Source organism: Xyrauchen texanus, chromosome 28, assembly GCF_025860055.1.
Source record: "Xyrauchen texanus isolate HMW12.3.18 chromosome 28, RBS_HiC_50CHRs, whole genome shotgun sequence".
Classification (NCBI taxonomy): domain Eukaryota; kingdom Metazoa; phylum Chordata; class Actinopteri; order Cypriniformes; family Catostomidae; genus Xyrauchen; species Xyrauchen texanus.
In genome coordinates, this window is record NC_068303.1 from 18575498 (window position 1) to 18594928 (window position 19431).

Here is a 19431-nt window from a genome sequence, read left to right on the forward strand (position 1 = left end):
TTTACAAAAGTTACTCCATATTGCAGATTTGTACCGGTCGACTGATGAAACAGTCGAATTAAAATGCATACAATACAATATTTAGACCAGGGGTCACCAACACGGTGCCCGCGGGCACCAGGTCGCCCCCAAAGACCACATTAGTCGCCCGCAGGCCTGTTCTAAAAATAGCACAACTCAGCTGCATATAAAATTTTATTTTATTCTGTTGCTATTCATTTTTTTTTTAATCACACTTGCATTTATATAGATTTAAAAAATGAAAATATCTTAAAAATATGTTTCTTATACATGAAGTTTAGATAAGTTTAGGTTGATGTGGAGCGGAGGGAGGCGGGGCCGGTCGGAATATCGCGCGCCCGGTCCCCAATCAGCCTGATGAGGCGCGCGAGGGAAAAGGCCAACACGGTGCGACAGGGAGAGAGAGAGGAGAGAGAGAAAAAGCTCACTCACCGGTTCTCTGATGTACCGTCGCGTGGTCCTCGAACACTCCTCCACACTCAGGCGGACGACAGCCGCTCCAACACCGGGCGAACCGGAGTGAAACCGCCGACCCCCAGCGGGTAGAACGCGCCTCCGCTTTTCTGGCGGCAAATGGGGACACTCCTCCGCCCCTGGCAGCGGCTCTACCGCTCCGGGCGGTCGGAGAGTTTCTTCCCTCCTCCCCTCGCGGACGGCGGTCTTCCCTCGACCCCTCCGCGTCTCTGGGGACGGCAGGGCACTCCTCCGCCCCCGGCAGCGGCTCCCTCGCTCCAGGCGGTCGGGGTATCCAGTCCCCACTTGCCCCGCGGACGACGGCCGTACCCCGCATCCGGGCGGTCGGGCTACTCCGTCCCCCGGCAGATGGCAGCGGCGCTCCCCTGGGTGGACGGCAGTGTCGAGGACTCTGCGACGGGCATCCCTCCTCCTTCCCGGGTTTCAGCACCAATGTAACACAGTTAAAGGATGGGAAAGGAGGAGGCGAGAACCGGCTTGACGATATAAATCATAGTTTAATGGAAAACTTAAAAGACAACACAAACACACATGACGGACATGTCCGTAATTCTCTCTCTCTCGAACAATCGTCACCGGCCGCCTTTATCCCTCGCGCGCCTCATCAGGCTGATTGGGGACCGGGCGCGCGATATTCCGACCGGCCCCGCCCCCCTCCGCTCCACAGTTGAGTACCTAAACTTATGATGACTCCCGTTGTGAAAATCATAAACAATATCCGCTCCAAAGCAAAACAGCACAGGATTTTCAAAGTGCTATTGGAGGAGATGGCAGCTGAATATGGTGACCTGCTACTACACACAGAAATCAGATGGCTCAGCAGAGGATGAGTTTTACTTCGTTTTTTGTCACTTTTGGGTGAAATCAAAGAGTTCATGCAGTCCAAAGGCAAAGACGTCTCACTGCTAGAGGACACAGAGTGGACACTTGACATTGCATTTTTGACGGACATTACTGGGAAACTAAACCAATTAAACTGCGAGCTGCAAGGTAAAGGCAAGACTGTTGTTAATATGATAAGTGCTTTAAATGCATTTAAAGCCAAAATGAACATTTTCTCTGTGGATCTACAGAGAAAAAAGGTGCTGCACTTTCCTTCTGTGCAGTCAGTGCTGAAAGACAATGCTTCTGCATCTGATACATTTGACAAAGTTGCAGACAAGTACTATGAAGTCATAAACAGAATTGGGCAAGAGTTTAAGAATAGGTTTTGTGACCTAGATCAGCTTGAGCCATGTGTATCATTCATTTCCAATACATTCATGAATGTGGACACAACAAGCTTTGCTGAGCAACTAAGTACAACGTTCAACTTGGATGCTGGACAGGTGGAGATTGAAATCATAACACTGCAAAATGACCTCCACCTCAAAGCCTACCAGGCTGCACCAAACTTTTGGTGCCTTGTTGACACAAAGAAGTACAGTGGTGTGTGTGTGTGTGTGTGTGTACAGCAGCTATGAAGGTTGCCAGCCTGTTTGGTTCTACCTATCTATGTGAATCAGCATTTTCTGACATGAACTTCATCAAGAACAAACACAGAACACGCCTCACTGATGCACATCTGAAAGAGTTACTCACAGTTGCAGTGTCAAGTTACACACCAGATTACAATACAATGGTAAACAACATGCAATGCCAGTCTTCCCACTAACAAAGAAAATTATACCAGATGTCAGTGGCAACATGTCAGTGCCATGGCAAAGTTTAATTAAAATATTGAAGAATTGTTCAATTTAAAATGTGTGTTCATAACATGTAACAGTTATTATTTTATTAAAAATACAGCAAATTTGGTCATTAGTTCAAAATGTGACAAGATTTATTTAAAAATATTTAAGATTTTTCACTACATTACAGACATTACAATGTACATAATTGATAACTTTTTGAAACATGGTGCAACATAGTTCATGATTTGTTTAAAAGGTTTGTCAGTGGCTAGTGAAAATGGGACATTTTTCCTAAGAAATGTAATGTAAGTGATCATCTGAACATTTTACAATTACTGAGATAAATAGAAATAAAGTGCTGAATATTGATATCTGTTTCCCACCTTGTCATTGTTGGTAATTATTGTGAGAAATCATTAACGTGATCAGAGTCTTTACATTATTAATAATGTATAAGGCAAACTAAGCAAATTTATAATTTCAGAAGAGTGTATCAAACTGGTAGCGCTTCGTATGACTCAGTACCCATGAAGTAGCTCTCAGTATCAAAAAGGTTGGTGACCCCTGATTTAGACTATGAGTATTAGTTATGTGTGTGTACACTAATTATCTTAGTAAACGTTAGAGGATGTTACATTTTAACAAAAACATATAGTAAATTCACTTACCTAGCAAAAAATGCGTTCTCCCACTTGACAGGTATTGTCTTGTATTCCCGAGTCCGACTGATTCCCTCCGTACATTCAAACGTCTTGACCCCGCCTTTGCTTCATTTTCATTGGTTGAAGCTGTAAATCAATCATTTTCCTTTCTGCCCTCAGAACATTTTTGAGTAAGGAAAACTCCTATCTGCTAAGAACACAACGGAAAGGAATGTATTGTATCTTAGCCAGTATTTTGAATGCTTTTGGAGGTCATTTTTGGTTACATTATGGTTACAGTGGAAGTTAATCATTCAGTTTTAGAGCATACCATAAAAATAAAATCAAAACATTAAAAAAAATATTCAAGATTTCTAAGGCAGAATAACGTCAGTCACTATGCTTCAATATCACGAGTGAACTAATATAAAACATGTTTACTTTACACATTGGACATTCTGGCCAGTGTTGGTCACAAACTTCACTACATTTCCACAGACAAAAAATGACAATAATTACCTTAGTAAAAGCATTGTACCATCAGATAGAATGCTTTCTTCTAAACTTCAACATCATCATGTTTTTTGCTCTAAATTTTGCGCTTTGTTTGCGGATGCGTACCAGGTAACGTTGTTATAAGTAATGTCAAATTAAAAGTCCCACAAATGGCCCAAAATACCTGATACTGTTAAAGGGATAATTCACCTGAAATAAACATTCTTCTATCATATATTCGCCCTCATATTGTTCCAAGACTGTTTGACTTTCTTTCTCCTTTGGAACACAAATTAGATGTTAGGCAGAATGTTAGGAGCTGACTGTACCATTCACTTTCATTGCAATTGTTTTCCACAAAAATGAAAGTGAATGTGAAGGCTGCCAGTCCCTTTAAAATGTCCTTTTGTGTCAGGGAAGAAGGAACGAATTTGCATTTAAAATGAACTACTCCTAATTATGGAACTATCCTGAAAACTGAAAAAAATATATATATATATATATATATATATATATATATATATATATATATATATATATATATATATATATATATATGTCAAGTTGAAGTCTAAAAAATTAGATGGACTAGTTGAAGCATAATAAATAGTAACAAATAACAGACCGGTAGTTGTATTGCCTTTTTTTTTTAAATTTTTTTATTCAACTTACGTAAAAAGCTATACGTGTAGCAAAGCAATGGTGGAAAAGTAATCATCCTAAAGATATTCTTGACGTGGTCACACATCATAGATCTAAATTATTTGCATTATTAGATCAAATTAATAATTTGTATTTGCATCAGGGCTGATTGTACCTGCTATTTGATTGCTATCCTTTCAACACAGAGAAGTAATCCATATACCAATGAAACGCTGTATTGTCTAAGACTAAATCAAAAAGCTCAGGATCAAAGCAAGTGCCTACGTAAATGAACAACAAGGAGAAACTCAAATCAGTCTTGTGGAAACATTGTATAACTCAGTTTTCATAACTGAGTTAATTATTAAAGAGATTACAAAATAGATTTAAACCTCTGTGACCACTTGTATCTGTTCTCAAGCCTAAACGTGAGGTTAAAGCTATATTTTTTGATTTATAATTAATAAAACAAAAATATTGCTAAGATACAATTTGGGAAATCTCAACAAAACAGAGTATACAAAAAGGAGCATTTCACTCACAAAAAGGAGCATTTCACTCTCAAAAGATGCTCATTTTAAAGAAATCTCTCCACTGCCATCTAGTGCCCTTATTTATCAAATCTCTTTTAATGGTCTTTTAATGGAAAAATGTGTGTCAGTTGTAAAATTATTTTAAAAGTGTCATAGATATTACGACCCTATTTGTGAAAATAAAACTTTAAAGCTTGAAGAACAATTCATTCTTAAGATAATAAGGGTTTTAATTTTTTTTTTTTTAGATTTTTCTTGATTAAGAATTGGATGCTTTTTTCATCTTTCTATTAAAGAGAGCAAATTCAGAAATGAGTCATGGATTAATTGTAATTTATGTGTATTTCTAGCATCCTTGAATGACTCTTTTACCTTGATGCTCAGAGTCTCTGGTCTGCAGAATGTTAATCTTTGAATGCTTGGCCCTCTTGCCAAAGCTAATTATTTTCAAGCTATTTAGAATAAAATACAAATACACTGAAGCCATGCTAAAATCTCTGCCTGAGAAGTGCTCCAGAAAGATGAGGATGACACCATTTTTACTTTGCTTTTAATTTGTAACTTTTAATTTTGCTTTTCGCTCAACAATTTCAAAATATGATTTCCTCCTTGAACATAATCACCATCCCTTCATCTGTCACAGAAACACAAAGGGATGTACACATAAACATAATTAATGTTTTAAAAGTATTCTACATAAATAATATTATTTTATAAATATGTGTAATCCACGCAATTTGTACGTACTTAAAATAAATGAACTGACTACAAGTATTTAAATTGTAATGCAATTACAAAAGAATTTACACAACTTTTTTAATTAAAAAGTAATTTCATTACTTTACTATCAAATTACAGCCACCAAAACTGCATATAAATAACATATGGTACAAAGTCAATAAAACAGCATAGACTATATAATCTACAATAAAAGAGTATGCCCTAAATATATATTAATATATATTCTTTGTACCAATGATATACTGTACGTATACCTCACTGCATGTGAAAGTGGCTTGATAAAACAGCAGCTTATAAATTTACCTAATGGCAAATTTGTTCATCCTGATTGCAGCAGGTATAAAAGCAATGAGAATGCAACTGTGCGTGTGAACAGTCAAATGCGCTTCTTGGTCAAAATTTCCCTCTTGAAGTGATATTAATGTACAGCCTTTAATGTATTACGAGAGTGTAAACAGACAGGATAAATTCTTATAGCTCAAAATATCTAATCTGTACAATGTGTAAATGCAGCCTTAATATTATTCAAACAACAATATTAACAAGAAAAATAGAATAGCGCTCACATTCTCTGTCTGGATAACTTGATATAATTTAATATAATTGAGCAGGAAGCAATCAATCTCATTCAATACATTTCAATGACAGGGCTTCTCTGAATCAGTATTACAGTAATGTACAGCCTATCTAATAATCACACAGTAAAGATTTTCAATAATTTAAGTAGTTTTATTTAGAATTAAATTAATATTTGTTTTAATGTGTAATTGCTCCTGTTATTGAAAAACCTAAAACAGTGCACTGTTTACTCTATTCTCTACTTTATCACTGGCTCTTGAATACCTACTTTAAAAGCTCAAAAGTAATGTTTACTTAAGAAACGCTTGAAGGCAACATTTATTTTATAATGGAATAGTTCATCCAAAAATACAAATTCTCTCATAATTTACTCACATTCATGCCATCCCAGATGTGTCTTTCTTCTGCAGAACACAAACAAATATTTTGAATAAAATATCTCAGCTCTGTTGGTCCTTACAAGTGTATGGTGACCAGACCTTTGAAGCTTCATAAATCACATAAAGACTACATAAAAGTAATCCATAAGACTCATATGGTTAAATTCATATCTTTATAATATTATAGGTGTGAGTGAATAACAGATCAATATTTAAGTACTTTTTGTAAGTGAAAGTGGAGATTTATGGTGAAAACGGACATAAATATTTATCTGTTTCTCAACTGCACCTATCAAATCACTTCTGAAGATATGGATTAAACCTCTGGTTTATCTTTTTTTTTTTATTGCTTTAATGTGGCCTTTATGTTATGTTCACATTGCCTATATTTAACAGGTGTTTACACATAGTTTTGTATTAACAGCTGTTTTTGAGGCAAGTTGTATAAAACAAAAATTATTTTAATTATGAAAGCATTAACATGTCAAAGTTTAATTGGGATATCTCATAGGAATATTGTTTATTGTATCACTCAATTAACCTGTAGTGTCTCCCTAATATGTGAAAACATAAGCAAGTCCTGCTGTCTCTTACAAATATATATAATCTTTTAAATAAAACATACTCCACTTTGAAAACCCACTAAATCCAGTTGTTTTTATTTTCTGACTCTTAGCTAACGACAGAACAATGGGCATAACACGTGTTAAATACACAAATTATTAGAGCAATTGGTCTTGTACATAAAATGAGACAAAAATTATATTCATCAAAATGACTAAAGGAGGTAACCGTATTCGCTTTAGGATGTGGCCTCTTTGGAAAAGTTTAACCAAAAGTTACAGAACACCATAACTGTGCAGACGACAAAAAAAAAAAAAAAAACAAGCTAGCTAGGTAATTTAACATAAGCTATAGAAATAACCTTAAAAAAAGTGTAAGTGAATCAAGTCACACATTTTCAGATAGTTACACCATTAGCAGCAAGACAAAGACTAAATATGTGAACTGAAAAGTGTGGTCAAAAACAATTTGCAAAACAGCATCAAGCCCTCATAGAATTTTGAAACATTTTCAATTGTAAGGAATTCCTTCTAACCTGGCCACATAAACTTATAACTGAGCAGCGATAACATTCAATTGTCAGTATAAAAATATATATTCATAAAAGAAATAATGAACAAACCTCCCGTGTATGAATTAAAAATAATATACGTTGTAACAAAGTTAACAAGCTGTAATTTCATAGTTGTGGAGAAAAGAACAAAACAAATACAAACATATTCAAGTCTGAAAAACAATTATAACGAACTTAAAAAAAGAAAAGAAAAAGTAAACAAATCGAAACTTTGAAGTCATTTAAACTGTAAACAGTGTGCGTGTGTGTGTGGGGGGGACTTAGGTGGACACAAAGACTGTCTGAGTTCACACACATGCAAATGTCCTTGAGCTACGAACCAAGTGGTCAAATAAAGAAAAGGTACAAATGAGATGCATGAACGGCAATTATGCTGCTGTAGACAGAAAAACAAATTGTAGATTGCATAGTGAAGTATTAACATAAGCAGTGTTAAATTTGGATTTTTAACTACTGGAAAATATCATCAAATATTCAGGCATGAACTAATGGTACCCCATGATGCAGAGCCCTTTTCCACATGTAGTAGGTGGAGCGAGGAGTAAGAGGAAAGTGGGACCTGAACTCTTTAAATGTGGGAAAGGACTTCTCTTCAAAACGTTGCTGCAAGAACAGCTTTGCTTTAGCCTTGAAATTGGCCAGTGCCACAACATCCATCACAAACATTTGTTCATTACTGGACTTGTCGGGCAGAGAGTATTCAGGCTGTGTAAATTCAGAGGGGCTAAAGGTCTGTCCATTCAGGCAATCAGTGTTTCCATCAAAGGATTTTTTTGTTTTTGTTTTTATCTTCTCAATGACATCTTGTGAGACAGTCAGGCTATGGGATTTCACTGTCTCAGACATCATGATGGGCTTCTCAGTTTTTCTATTCAAAGAATTACTCCATAGCCAGTAGAAAGAGGAGGAAACTGAAGGGAATTTGAGTTTGAATTTGGAAAAGGATATCTTTGACCTCTGGACATGCATTCTGGCTTCTTCTCGTAATATTTTCTTCTGGAGGTAAGCCAGCCTCAGACTTTCATGCTTGCGTCTGTAGATCCTCACTCTAGGTGTACATTTCCGTCTCTCTAACTTAACAGAGGACAGCAAACTTCTTGGATTCTGGGTTTTATCACCATCTGAGCTTTCCTCACTGCTACCCTGGAGCTCTTTGAAAGGACTGAACAACATGGCTTCCCTCCTCCAGTTGTAGTATGTCGACCTAGAGATACCAGGAAACCTTCTTTTAAAAAGTCTGTAGGGGAATGAGGTGTTTGTAAAAATACAGTTCTGCAGGCTCTTCTTGGCCTCTTGCATCAAGGCCACATTTTGAGCCCGGTCACCTTCCCATTTCTCACACCTAAATGCTAACAAACTGGCATACCTCCCAGGGCTTAGTGTTTTCTTGACCTCTGGGGATGACCAGTAGTCCTGCTCAGTGCTGTCACCAGGACTCAGCTCCTCTGTAGAGCCACCAGAGTTGTTCCAAGTAGACACAAGCTCTTGTTTCCATGCATAGTATGTGGATCTTGGAATTTCTGGGAAAAGCTCTTTAAACTGGCCGAGGGGAATGAGTTTCCCTTGCTTGTAGAAGGTCAGGAAAAAACATTTGGCCTCATACCTGGCAACTGACTTCTTGTGGTAGTCAATACTTTGCTTCTTCCACCGGTAAAAGGTGCTCTTTTTGATGTTGAATTTGTCTTTAAGGCTGGAGTAAGTCAGTTGGGATTCCTGACTTAGAAGCTCCTGGGACTTGATGGGTGGCATTCGCTGCTCGCTGTTGGGGCTTCCGATTTTGATGTCACTTGCATGAATCAAGGCCACGAAGTTGTGGGGTTTAAAAACAGAGCCTGCCTCCAGGTCACCTGACCACATGATGTGTAGTGTCAAGGTCTCGGTGTCTTTTGACCATGTCCTTGGGCGAATTAGTCGATTGAAATAGGGCCGAATCTTTAAATTGTACATGGGATAAACAGAATAAATGTTGCCCTGCAGGACAGAAGCTAGCGCATACACGTGCCACATGTTTGCAAATGAGCCAGGGAAACAGGAGGCTTTGACATCTGCATCAAAGATGGCCTCCAGCACCTGAATTGGAAGATTGAGCATATCCTGAGATTCCTCAGCACAGAGGGAAAACCTGGCTGCCTGCAGCATCACCTTCGAGTCGATCATACCACATAGGTAGTATTGCTTCCAAAGCAGCATCTCCACCACAGTTCTTACCTGCAGCTCCAAGCTCAGGCTGGTAGAGCCCACCAGAAGCATGCTAGCAGCATCAAACAGCAAGTTTCCCTCTCCTTTACAAACTAGAGGAAGTAAGCCAGCTGGTGCATCTGCTGGGTAGAGTCTATGAGCTGCAGAGTCAATGCCCAGCCATGAGGAGATCTCAGTGCAGAGTGCTGTAGGAAGATGGAACGGGGCTAGAACCTGCTCCACTTCCACAGCAACCTTAGTGAGGATATCAAGGCCTGCACATTCTGTGGCTTCCTGCAGCTCCTCCAATACAGAGAGCACCACCTCTGCCCTCTGAATCATGCCTACAGGAAAAATATAAAAATAAAACACAGAGGAAGAAACTGTTTAGCATCAGCTGATTTGCACATGAATGGGTTGACAAAATGCTGTAAACTTGAATCAATAATCATGTATAGCCTACCATAAATTAATTTGGTTTATAGAAAGAAGCAACATCCCTTGATAGCACTTGTGCATTACCCAGAACTCTATTTGATGTGTGTTTGTTTACATCTGGAAGAAGTATTTTTTACGTTGTTTGCTCAACTTCAATACGTCCGTATGTTTGTCAATAAGTGTGTCTCGGATGTCAGTAAGACACCAAGTAGATTTCTTTGAGACGCTTATTTAGAATGTTTTACGATGTTTAGCCGATTTTGCATGATGCATTCCAGATTAAACGATCTAAAACCGACATCTTGGAGATACATGTGGTATCTGGGTCAGCAGTGCTATCAGAAAAATTTTATCAAATGTGATGCTGATCTGTCATTTATAATATTAAACATTAATGTTTTGGAATAATTCACACGCAATAGCCTAGTTTTATTTAAATGACATTTAAATTAAGAATTATAATGATAATTGGGAAATATCCCCCTCCTTGCTTAGGAGACCTGGCTGGAGTCACTCAGCACCCTCTGGATTCCAACGGCAACTCCAGGGGTGGTAGTCAGCATCAATACTTGCGGAGTTATCCAGGCCCCGAAAATGTCCCTTTATGCAAAATGGCAATGCTCTTTTGTAAAGAGTTAGATGAGATTGTCACAGTCATGATACTGTAAGCATATATATATATATATATATATATATATATATATATATATATATATATATATATATATATATATATATATATATATATATATATATATATATAATAAAAAAGACCTTTAGGCCTATACAGAGTATGCATCAGAAAATTTTGTAAATCTATCTCTCACAGCCTTGTTTTCATCCGCGTCAATAATCAAATATGGCGCTACTCTGAATAAGATGTACACCATTCCACGAGAACAATATTAACGTTAAAGAAAATAAAGCATCACACTGAACCACATACAAAAAACAAAACACACAATCATTTGATGATTCAGCGACAGTGCGTGTATGTGTATGTAGGCCTATATATAGTTAATGTTAGGCCTACTATACTTTGGCAATGTAAATCTTTTCTTTTACCATGCCAATATAGCTATTTGAATCTTGAATCTCAGTGTATTCTACACGCAACAGCGCTGGGCCTCTTATAAAAACCGGAGAATAATATTTAAAAATTCACAACTTTTCGGCACTTGCGTTAGTTGCAAGCGTTTTCTGTCCGTTTCCTATGGACACGCCAATTGAGTGGACTCAATACATACATGATTTAGCGAGCTCTTTGAAGAGGTTATAAACTAAGTATGTCTCATATCAAGGTTGTAGGGTATTATGATAAACAAACATAAACAGTATAACGCGAAGTAAACAATATTCAAGCAAACAAAATTCTACCGCAAATATCTTACCTCGTTTTTATGTTATGCTCACTTGAAGTTTAATTATAAGTAATAACAAAAATAAAAATATATATGTAATAATAATATTATTAATAATAAAAGTGTTCCGGCAAGACTGTAACCTTCTTACAGCTCCAAGTTTAATCCATTGTGTGAGGTGAAGAGCGTGGTCGTCAAAGGCGAGACATCGAGAGCAATCTAAATCCAAGCAGTAAAAAAAATTCACATGATAAGGGTTGTACCTCCCTCCAGGAAATTGTCAATCACTGGGCCCCACACACACACACACACACACACACACACACACACACACACACACACACACACACACACACACACACACACACACACACAGAGAGGGGTTTAGGTCAAATTCAATGCGAAGTGTGAACAAGGGCTCACTATGCAAAATATCATACAAGACAACATACAGCATGTGTGATACCACCAAATTTGATTTGTTGTATTACTTTATTAAAGTTCTAATTTAAGGGGTTATTGTAGGCTATAACTAGAAATAGCCTAATTGGACATGAAAATACGTTTTTACTATTGTATCTAGCAATAGCAGTCATGCATTTAGACTTATTCGTTGGTCCTTTGTTAATAAAATATTATGACTTTATTTTTAAAATTTTGAGAAATGGCCTAAGCAAAAAGTTTGAGAAAACAAAAAAACACAACAGTTCTTTTTTATGTCTAGCATTGTTTGGCCTCATGCGTTTGCATTTTTATTTCTGCAATGACATTTAAAAAATTATATGATTTTAAGTAGGCAAAAAGTTTGAATTTGGTCTAAGGCCTCCCAAGTAATTGCAGTTAATCGTCACTGCACTTCTTGAGTTAAAAAATTATCATTGAGAAAAGCTGGACCTTTCCATTTCCATAGCTCAAAGTGAACTCCTTTAAACAATACCTTTGAAGTATTTTCTTTCCATGCCAAAGCCTGGGGTCCAGTTTCAATCAGATGTAGATAGATTTTTTTTTTTCTGAAAGTGAGTCAAATACCTGGGGATGGTAAGTGTTTTTATCTCTTTTAACAGATTAAGAAGACCTTGTTTTCCATTCTAAACCCCCAGACAAAAACCTCTATCCAAATTGTACTGTGGTCAGTATTTACAGCATGTATGCCATTAAACAAAGCCTTTTCCCTGTTAGTAAAATTGTAATATGAATTCCCATGTTCTAGTTGCTGTACTAAAAGACAAGTCAGTCCAGTAGTCTGCACATAGTCAAGCGTACTGTTTTGTAGATTGAAGTTCTGTGAGTTGGTAAGAGACAGTGTGTGCAAATGGCAGTGAGAGACAGATATGCAAAGGTGCATATCTGCCTCTTGTTTCTTCAGGGTATCACTTTTAACACCTTTTCCTGTACACCTTTTGTGAGCTTTTCACAGAGCCTTTTGTTTCTCCTCCTTTAGCAAAAGCTTCCCTACCCCACTCCACACAGGCTAAATCTGTATATTTCAACCTACCTACATTTCTCTTCCTGCATTTACCCATCCAGTCCACTGTTTTGAAGGGAGACAGTCTGGTGCCAGGCCTCTGAGATGGAATTTACTGTATATAAATTATGCTTTTATTAATTTGTGATTATCGTTGTTTAATTGTCTTTAATAGCCAGTCCAGGAGACAAAACTCAACCTTTCTCAAAGACCATTCTGCACAATGTGTCTTCGACCTGTGAGATGCTTTTAATTTAAAAACATAAGTGATACTAAGTTCTGTGAGTTAAAACATAAGGGAGGATGTGCTAAAATAATGCACGCTTGCTGTCTTGTCAGTGTGCTAATGAGCTGTTGTATGCTACAACACCTCAAGTATTCTCTTTCCATCCTGTGCTTTAAATGCAAATGGAACAACATGGGTCGGCTCCGGTGGTCTGCCACATGCTGAGGTTGTATGTATGTGCTGGGGTACTGCTGTATGTTGGGGGTTTGAGGGGGGTCGTCAAAGATCTGTCGGACAGAGACTACAGGGTCTTGCAACCTTTTGTTCTTGAGCTTGATAATATGGACTCAGGCACAGTCAAGAGCAGGCCCTTGACACCTATTGGGTCATCTCAACATGGGTTCTGCTTTCACAAAAGCAGAGGCAGTCAGAGTTTTCTTTTAAACAGTGGTTTACTTCATTAACCACCAAATACAAACCAAAAGAACATGGAGATAAGGAAACACATTTCAGATGCCACTTTTCCTTGTTTTCTATCAACAATATGCTATGATGATCTGACATTTTTTCTTTCACGTATCTTATTTCACATTAGTGTTACCACAAGAGTTACCAGTTTATATCCTCATGACTAATTCCTTGTGAGTGATTGTGAAATATTTGTATTGGGGAACAATAGACTTTGAGAAAATCTTGGGCAACAAAAAGTAGTGAACCATTTTAAGATATTACATGCTGGAAAAATGAAAACGGTTCATTCAAATTATCCAGTGTTTCAACTTACTTTGATATCTTTTACATAACACACACATTTTTATTTATTTTAATAAAGTCCTTAGTTTTATTATTATCATTAAGATGTTTGTATGAAAGTGGTCCAACGTCAACAATGCATACACAATTATTTTCTGTCATATGGGTAAATTTTTCATTATACAAATAAATAACAAACAAAATCTCAGTACAAACACACAGATGTGTTTGTTCTTGTAAAATGAGCATTTGTTCTTCATTATGAAATTATGTTTTAGTCTGCAGGTAAAAAAAAAACATATGTAAACAAAAAGTGCATCTCTTTTAAAGCATAAAATGAAAAAAAAAAAAAAAAAAAAAAGTCTTGCTGTGGTTTTTAGGTACGTTTATATATTCAAGCTGAAACTGTCCAACATTTCTGTTATGTGTACTATATATACACTGCACTATGTCCTGTGTATATTGTTGTATTGTCTCAAGACCATAATTGGTTTATTGTATGTCCAATTCCATCAGAACCTGTAAAATGACAATTTTGTTCTCCATGTACACACATGATTGGATGACAATAAAAGCTGAGATGGCTTGACTTAACTTGAATTTTTGTGGAATAAAACTTGTGAATTACTTCAGTGACTACATTGACAGTGTCATATACTTGGGCGTAATTCGCTACCACTCTCATGAGTCACGTACACAATGAAAAATATATGTATATATTATGTTGCAACTTATGGTTTATTTAGCAGGAAATGTTTTGTGAGCTGTTCAGTGAACTGTTGTTTATGGAAATTATGAAAGTTTTATTACAGCATATTCAGTTTTTTGGTATTCTATGTACACTTTCTTTGGTTTCACTGCATTGTGGTTCAACTCAGTGTAGGTCACCAAATCTTCGCCCTGTTCAAGTATTAAGAACAGAATTCATTAAAATGAGTCCATGAACACAATTTATTCAAACCAATAAAGTAGCACTCTTTTAATGTTTCTTTTTACTCACATCATTGTGTTCATTACAAATGTTGTTTCGGTTTACAACTGATATTCTCTCTAAAAACAACAAAAACAAAACAGGGTTGCATGTGAAGTTAAAAGAAATAGCACAGCTCTAGATAAGAAAAAGACAGTTTTGTTACGAATACTTACTTTTTGCTCTCCTGCGATATTTAAGACAAGCAATGACTGTGACCACTGACAAAAGAATGACCATTAGCATTGAGGGGATTACTGTCATCAACAATTTGCCTAAAAAATAAAATAAAAGACAAATAATAAAACTTTGTAGTATTTAAAATCATTGTTGTCGATTGCAACATAACCTAAATCTGTTTGGGGTTGTGGTCATAGTTCTCAGAATCAGTTTTTGTGCCTTTGACAAACAGTTTATCAACTTCATGGTCTTGGAAGTTTGTAAAAGAAAAAAAAAACAATGACAAGAAAGGATGAACATATTATAATAAACATCATATTACTGTTATCATATGAACATTGTAATTCTCTAACAGCTGTTTGTATTTATTCTAATAATAAATAAGATTGTTATATAAGATAATTAGGCGAGATAAGAAATAATGCACCATTGCTGCCCCTATAATAATAATATGGAGGTAAATTACCATTGCTGTTCACGGAAGAATCATCTGAAAAAGGAAAAAAGCTATTTAGCTTTTTAACTGTATATTGATACACAACATTGCATTATTTTAGATTTGTCTAGATTTATTTGTTTTATCTGTCTGCTGTGACCTATACCTTAAATTTGACCCCACATTAAAATGATAAATAACCTGACTGCTAAAGACCACCAAAGTTGAAGTGTCATCACTGCTGCCCCAATAATGTACAATAATATTATGGAGGTAAATTACCATTGTTGGTCATGGAAGAATCATCTGAAACAGGAAAACACATATTTTTAGGAATTTTTCACCTTTCCTCATATATAAATATAAAAAGAAAGGATGATCATATTATTAGAAATATCATATTGCTGTTATCATATGAACATTGTAGTTGTCAAACAGCTGTTTTTATTTATTCTAATAATAAATAAGATTTTTTTATATAAGATAATTAGATGAGAAGAAATAATGCAACTTTTTCTGTCACCATTGCTGCCCCTATAATGTACAATAATAATATAGAGGCAAATTACCATTGTTGGTCACGGAAGAATCTTCTGGGTAAAAAAAAGAAGCTATTTAGGAATTTGCCACTTTTCCTTGTTTTAGATAACAGAGAAACAATGTAAAATGACAGAGGATGTTACTGGCATTAAGATAATACTACCTAAGTTTTTTTCTACCATTTCACATCATTACGGGTTAAATAAGGATTTAGGCTGGAAACTGGCCAATAATTCATTTTATATGCATCATTAAACCTTCAACATTCTTGCCCATATAGAAATTATCTGCACAATTGCTTACGCACCGTTACACAGTGTACATAGCAATTTCCCCTTTTACCTCTTACATTTAAATCCACAAAAATTGACCTGACAATCTGACTCACTAATGTTAATGATTCATCTGATTAAAACAAAACAACATACAACAGACTAGAACAATTGTAATAAGACATTATTACATTGAAGTATATTGTTTCAAACAGTGCAGTTCTTAAAAATATTCACAGGTGTAGTGTAAATATAATTGATATCAGAAATAGTGTCTCCAGTGTTGTTTCTATACAGTATATTGATCATTTGAAAGCAATGGTTCAGAGTTTGGAGGACCAAGCTCCATATTAGGTTAGATACAATTATAAAATTATACTGTAAAGGATGTATTAATGTGATCATATTCAAGAGGAGAGCAAACATGTTTGCCGTCACATGGTTTGATGAATAGGGGCATTGTTGAATATTAAAAAACTTTTAAAAATCAGTCTTGGCATACCTTTATTAATAGACAGACAAATTATGGTATCCTCGTTAAGTTTTTGTCCACCCTCATGTGGAAACTGTTGGCAGGCGTAGCACCCTTCATCTCCAGGTATGATGCCACTGATGCGTAGAGAGCAGTCAGGCATCAAACTCACTCTCTTTGTCCTCTCTGAGCTGTGAGACTTGATCTTACCAAAGATGACCAGTTCAATGGCAGGATTATCATTAGAAAGCCAAGAAGATTTATTGCAGTTTGTTTGTTGGACCTTGTTATTGCACGGAAAAATCACATTCATTCCAACTTTCTTGCTGACTTCCACAAGAGCACCTGTGGTTAATGTGAACAAATGTATAAATATCTTACAATATAAATACTTATTATGATAATAATCATTTCAATTGATGAGAAAAGGTATATTTCCAAGGATGGAAATTTACACAAATAATATGTGACAAATAAATAAGAGGATTACATAATATACCATAGCATTCACTCTATTTATCTATTATAATATCATTAAATAACTATAAGAATAAATGTTTGTAGTCCTCGTATGCAATATTTGTGTAATAATGTCAATAGAGCTCATATTTAAATTAAAAGTTTGTCATGTACCCAGTTGGTAACTCTTACATTTTTTTTTTATTCAATTTAGAAATGGTATTAGTCTTAACTATTTAAATTTATCCACATGCTATATTGTTTTATTTACTCAATTTCTCATGTAATATAGAAATGTGCATTACAAATTTTGACTTTTTTTTAATAATAGTAATAATAATCATAATAATAACAGCAAAAAAATAAATAAATCCAAAGCATTGTATTTACATTCTGACTGCAATCTTTCAGCGATCTATCAGTTTAAATAATTAATTATTACCTGCATTAGAATTAAGAAAGCTGAATAACAATCCAAGACATGTGTACAACTGGACAGTCATTTTTCTTTTTCAGTTTTTTTACAATCTCAGTTCTCACAATCTTTTTGTCTTGTCATTTGGCATCACTTCCTCAGACTGCGCAATACATTTTCCACAAAACCGAACATGTGATTTCTTAAAAACAAGACTTTGAATAATTTAAATTCTCAGATATTGATGTTCAGCATTGCAACTTTTATGTTTCAATGGTAATAAACTAATAATAAACAAATAAAAATAAAGATTAACATAAAAATAATAATAATACTTAACCAATAATTTATTATTGTCATGGACCATGTTTTTTTTATTTTATTTATTTATTTGCCATTTGAATGTGTTTTTTATTAACAATTCATTTATATCATGTTCTGGTAGTAATAAAATAGCCCTAAAATAATGACTGCCATTTAATCAATTGAACATTTGTAGACTTTTTTTAGCCATGCTGAATTAGGGGTGGGAAATGTTTTCAAAAACTATTTTGGCTGACATGAGAGTAAACACTCTCTCTTTAAAAAGAGAAGTTGGCACTTCATAGTAAGTCAGTTTTATGACTCACTTGTTGAGAGGTACTGTAAAGGGTGTTATCCCTGCTTAAAATATTATTATGAAACACAGAAACAGAAATATGTCCCTAGGAAGCTAATTCCAATAAATAAGAAACTGGTTCTAATCACAATATATTCTACTTTTACATGTATGCATTTGTGCATTTATGCATTTATGCCCTTATTACCCCGGTTCAGAGCATCTCTTTTCTCAGCATGGAGTTAGACTCAGTCTCAATGACAGCATGCCTCCCGAGCGAGCACGCGCAGTCAGTGCTCAGGTGCCTCGCTCTCTTCGAGCCCGGCACAGCAGTTCCTCTAAAACAGTTCCAGATGATCCTGGGGCATATGGCATCCTCAGCCACAGTCGCACTGCTCGGGTTGATGCATATGGTAAATGGTCTGCACTTATATAGCGCCTTTTTAACCTTAACAGTATTCAAAGCGCTTTACACTGTGACACATTCACCCATTCATACACACATTCATACACCAATGGTGGCAGAGCTGCCACGAAAGGCGCTAGCCTACCATTGGGAGCAACTTGGGGTTCAGTGTCTTGCCCAAGGACACTTCGGCATGTGGAGTCATGTGGGCCGGGATTCAAACCACCAATCCTGCAATTAGTGGCCGACCCGCTCTACCAACTGAGCCACAGCCGCATATGAGACCGCTTCAGCACTGGATTCAGATGTGAGTCCCAAGATGGGCATGGCACCATGGCACATACCATGTGTTAATCACCCCCTCCTGCCATCAGACTTTCAACCCTTGGACAGACCTCGGTTTTATGCGGACCGGAGTCCCCTTACAGTAGGTGTCCAGATTTGTCGTGGTCACCACAGATGCCACTAAACTGGGTTGGGGTGCCGTGTGCAACGGGCATTCTGCCGCTGGCTCCAGGACAGGGCCCCGGCTGCATTGGCACATCAACTGCCTATAGTTACTGGCTGTATTCCTTGCCCTGCGGAGGTTTCTCCTGCTGATTCGGGACAAGCACATCTTGATCCGTTCAGACAGCACTACGACATTAGCGTACATATATCACCAAGGTGGCATGCACGCTCGTCATATGTCACAACTCGCCCACCATCTCCTCCTTCTGAGTCAACAGTGACTCAGGTTGCTGCACGCCACTCATATCCCTGCTAACCGCAACACGACGGCAGACACGCTGTCGCGACAGGTTTCACCCCAGGTGGTCCAGCTGATTTGGGGCCGATTCAGCATGGCACAGGTAGATCTCTTTGCCTCCCTGGACAGCACTCAATGCCCGCTCTGGTACTCCCTGACAGAAGCCCCTCTCGGGACAGATGCATTGGCACACAGCT

At 36.6% G+C, this 19431-nt stretch overlaps 2 protein-coding genes across 3 annotated transcripts; both read right to left on the reverse strand.

Moving 5' to 3' along the window:
* Positions 1 to 7791: 7791 nt before the first annotated feature.
* LOC127622195 (vertnin-like) lies at positions 7792 to 9837 on the reverse strand. Its single transcript, XM_052096199.1, has one exon. The coding sequence runs from the start codon at positions 9835 to 9837 to the stop codon at positions 7792 to 7794; it is 2046 nt and encodes a 681-aa protein (XP_051952159.1).
* A 4041-nt stretch (positions 9838 to 13878) lies between these two features.
* Positions 13879 to 17590, reverse strand: LOC127622203 (uncharacterized). 2 transcript variants are annotated; one of them, XM_052096212.1, is made up of 8 exons: positions 17510 to 17590; positions 16639 to 16953; positions 15894 to 15914; positions 15607 to 15630; positions 15355 to 15378; positions 14885 to 14983; positions 14739 to 14788; positions 13879 to 14638 (listed from the first exon to the last, which is right to left on the reverse strand). In XM_052096212.1, exons 1-8 carry the CDS (start codon positions 17568 to 17570, stop codon positions 14531 to 14533), a joined length of 702 nt encoding a protein of 233 aa, XP_051952172.1. In that variant the 5' UTR covers positions 17571 to 17590; the 3' UTR covers positions 13879 to 14530. The 2 variants fall into 2 exon arrangements, with proteins under 2 accessions (XP_051952172.1, XP_051952171.1); XM_052096211.1 differs by having other exon boundaries at positions 15894 to 15917.
* Positions 17591 to 19431: the final 1841 nt, after the last annotated feature.

Bases quoted from the DNA above. Each gene is read 5' to 3' on its own strand.
- LOC127622203 (XM_052096211.1), bottom strand. From the start codon at position 17,570: ATGACTGTCCAGTTGTACACATGTCTTGGATTGTTATTCAGCTTTCTT. The intron at 15,918-16,638 runs GTATGCCAAGAC...TTTTTTACCCAG, and splicing joins TTGTCTGTCTATTAATAAAG to AAGATTCTTCCGTGACCAAC. The intron at 14,789-14,884 runs GTAAGTATTCGT...TGTTGTTTTTAG, and splicing joins ATATCGCAGGAGAGCAAAAA to AGAGAATATCAGTTGTAAAC.
- LOC127622195 (XM_052096199.1), bottom strand. From the start codon at position 9,837: ATGATTCAGAGGGCAGAGGTGGTGCTCTCTGTATTGGAGGAGCTGCAG.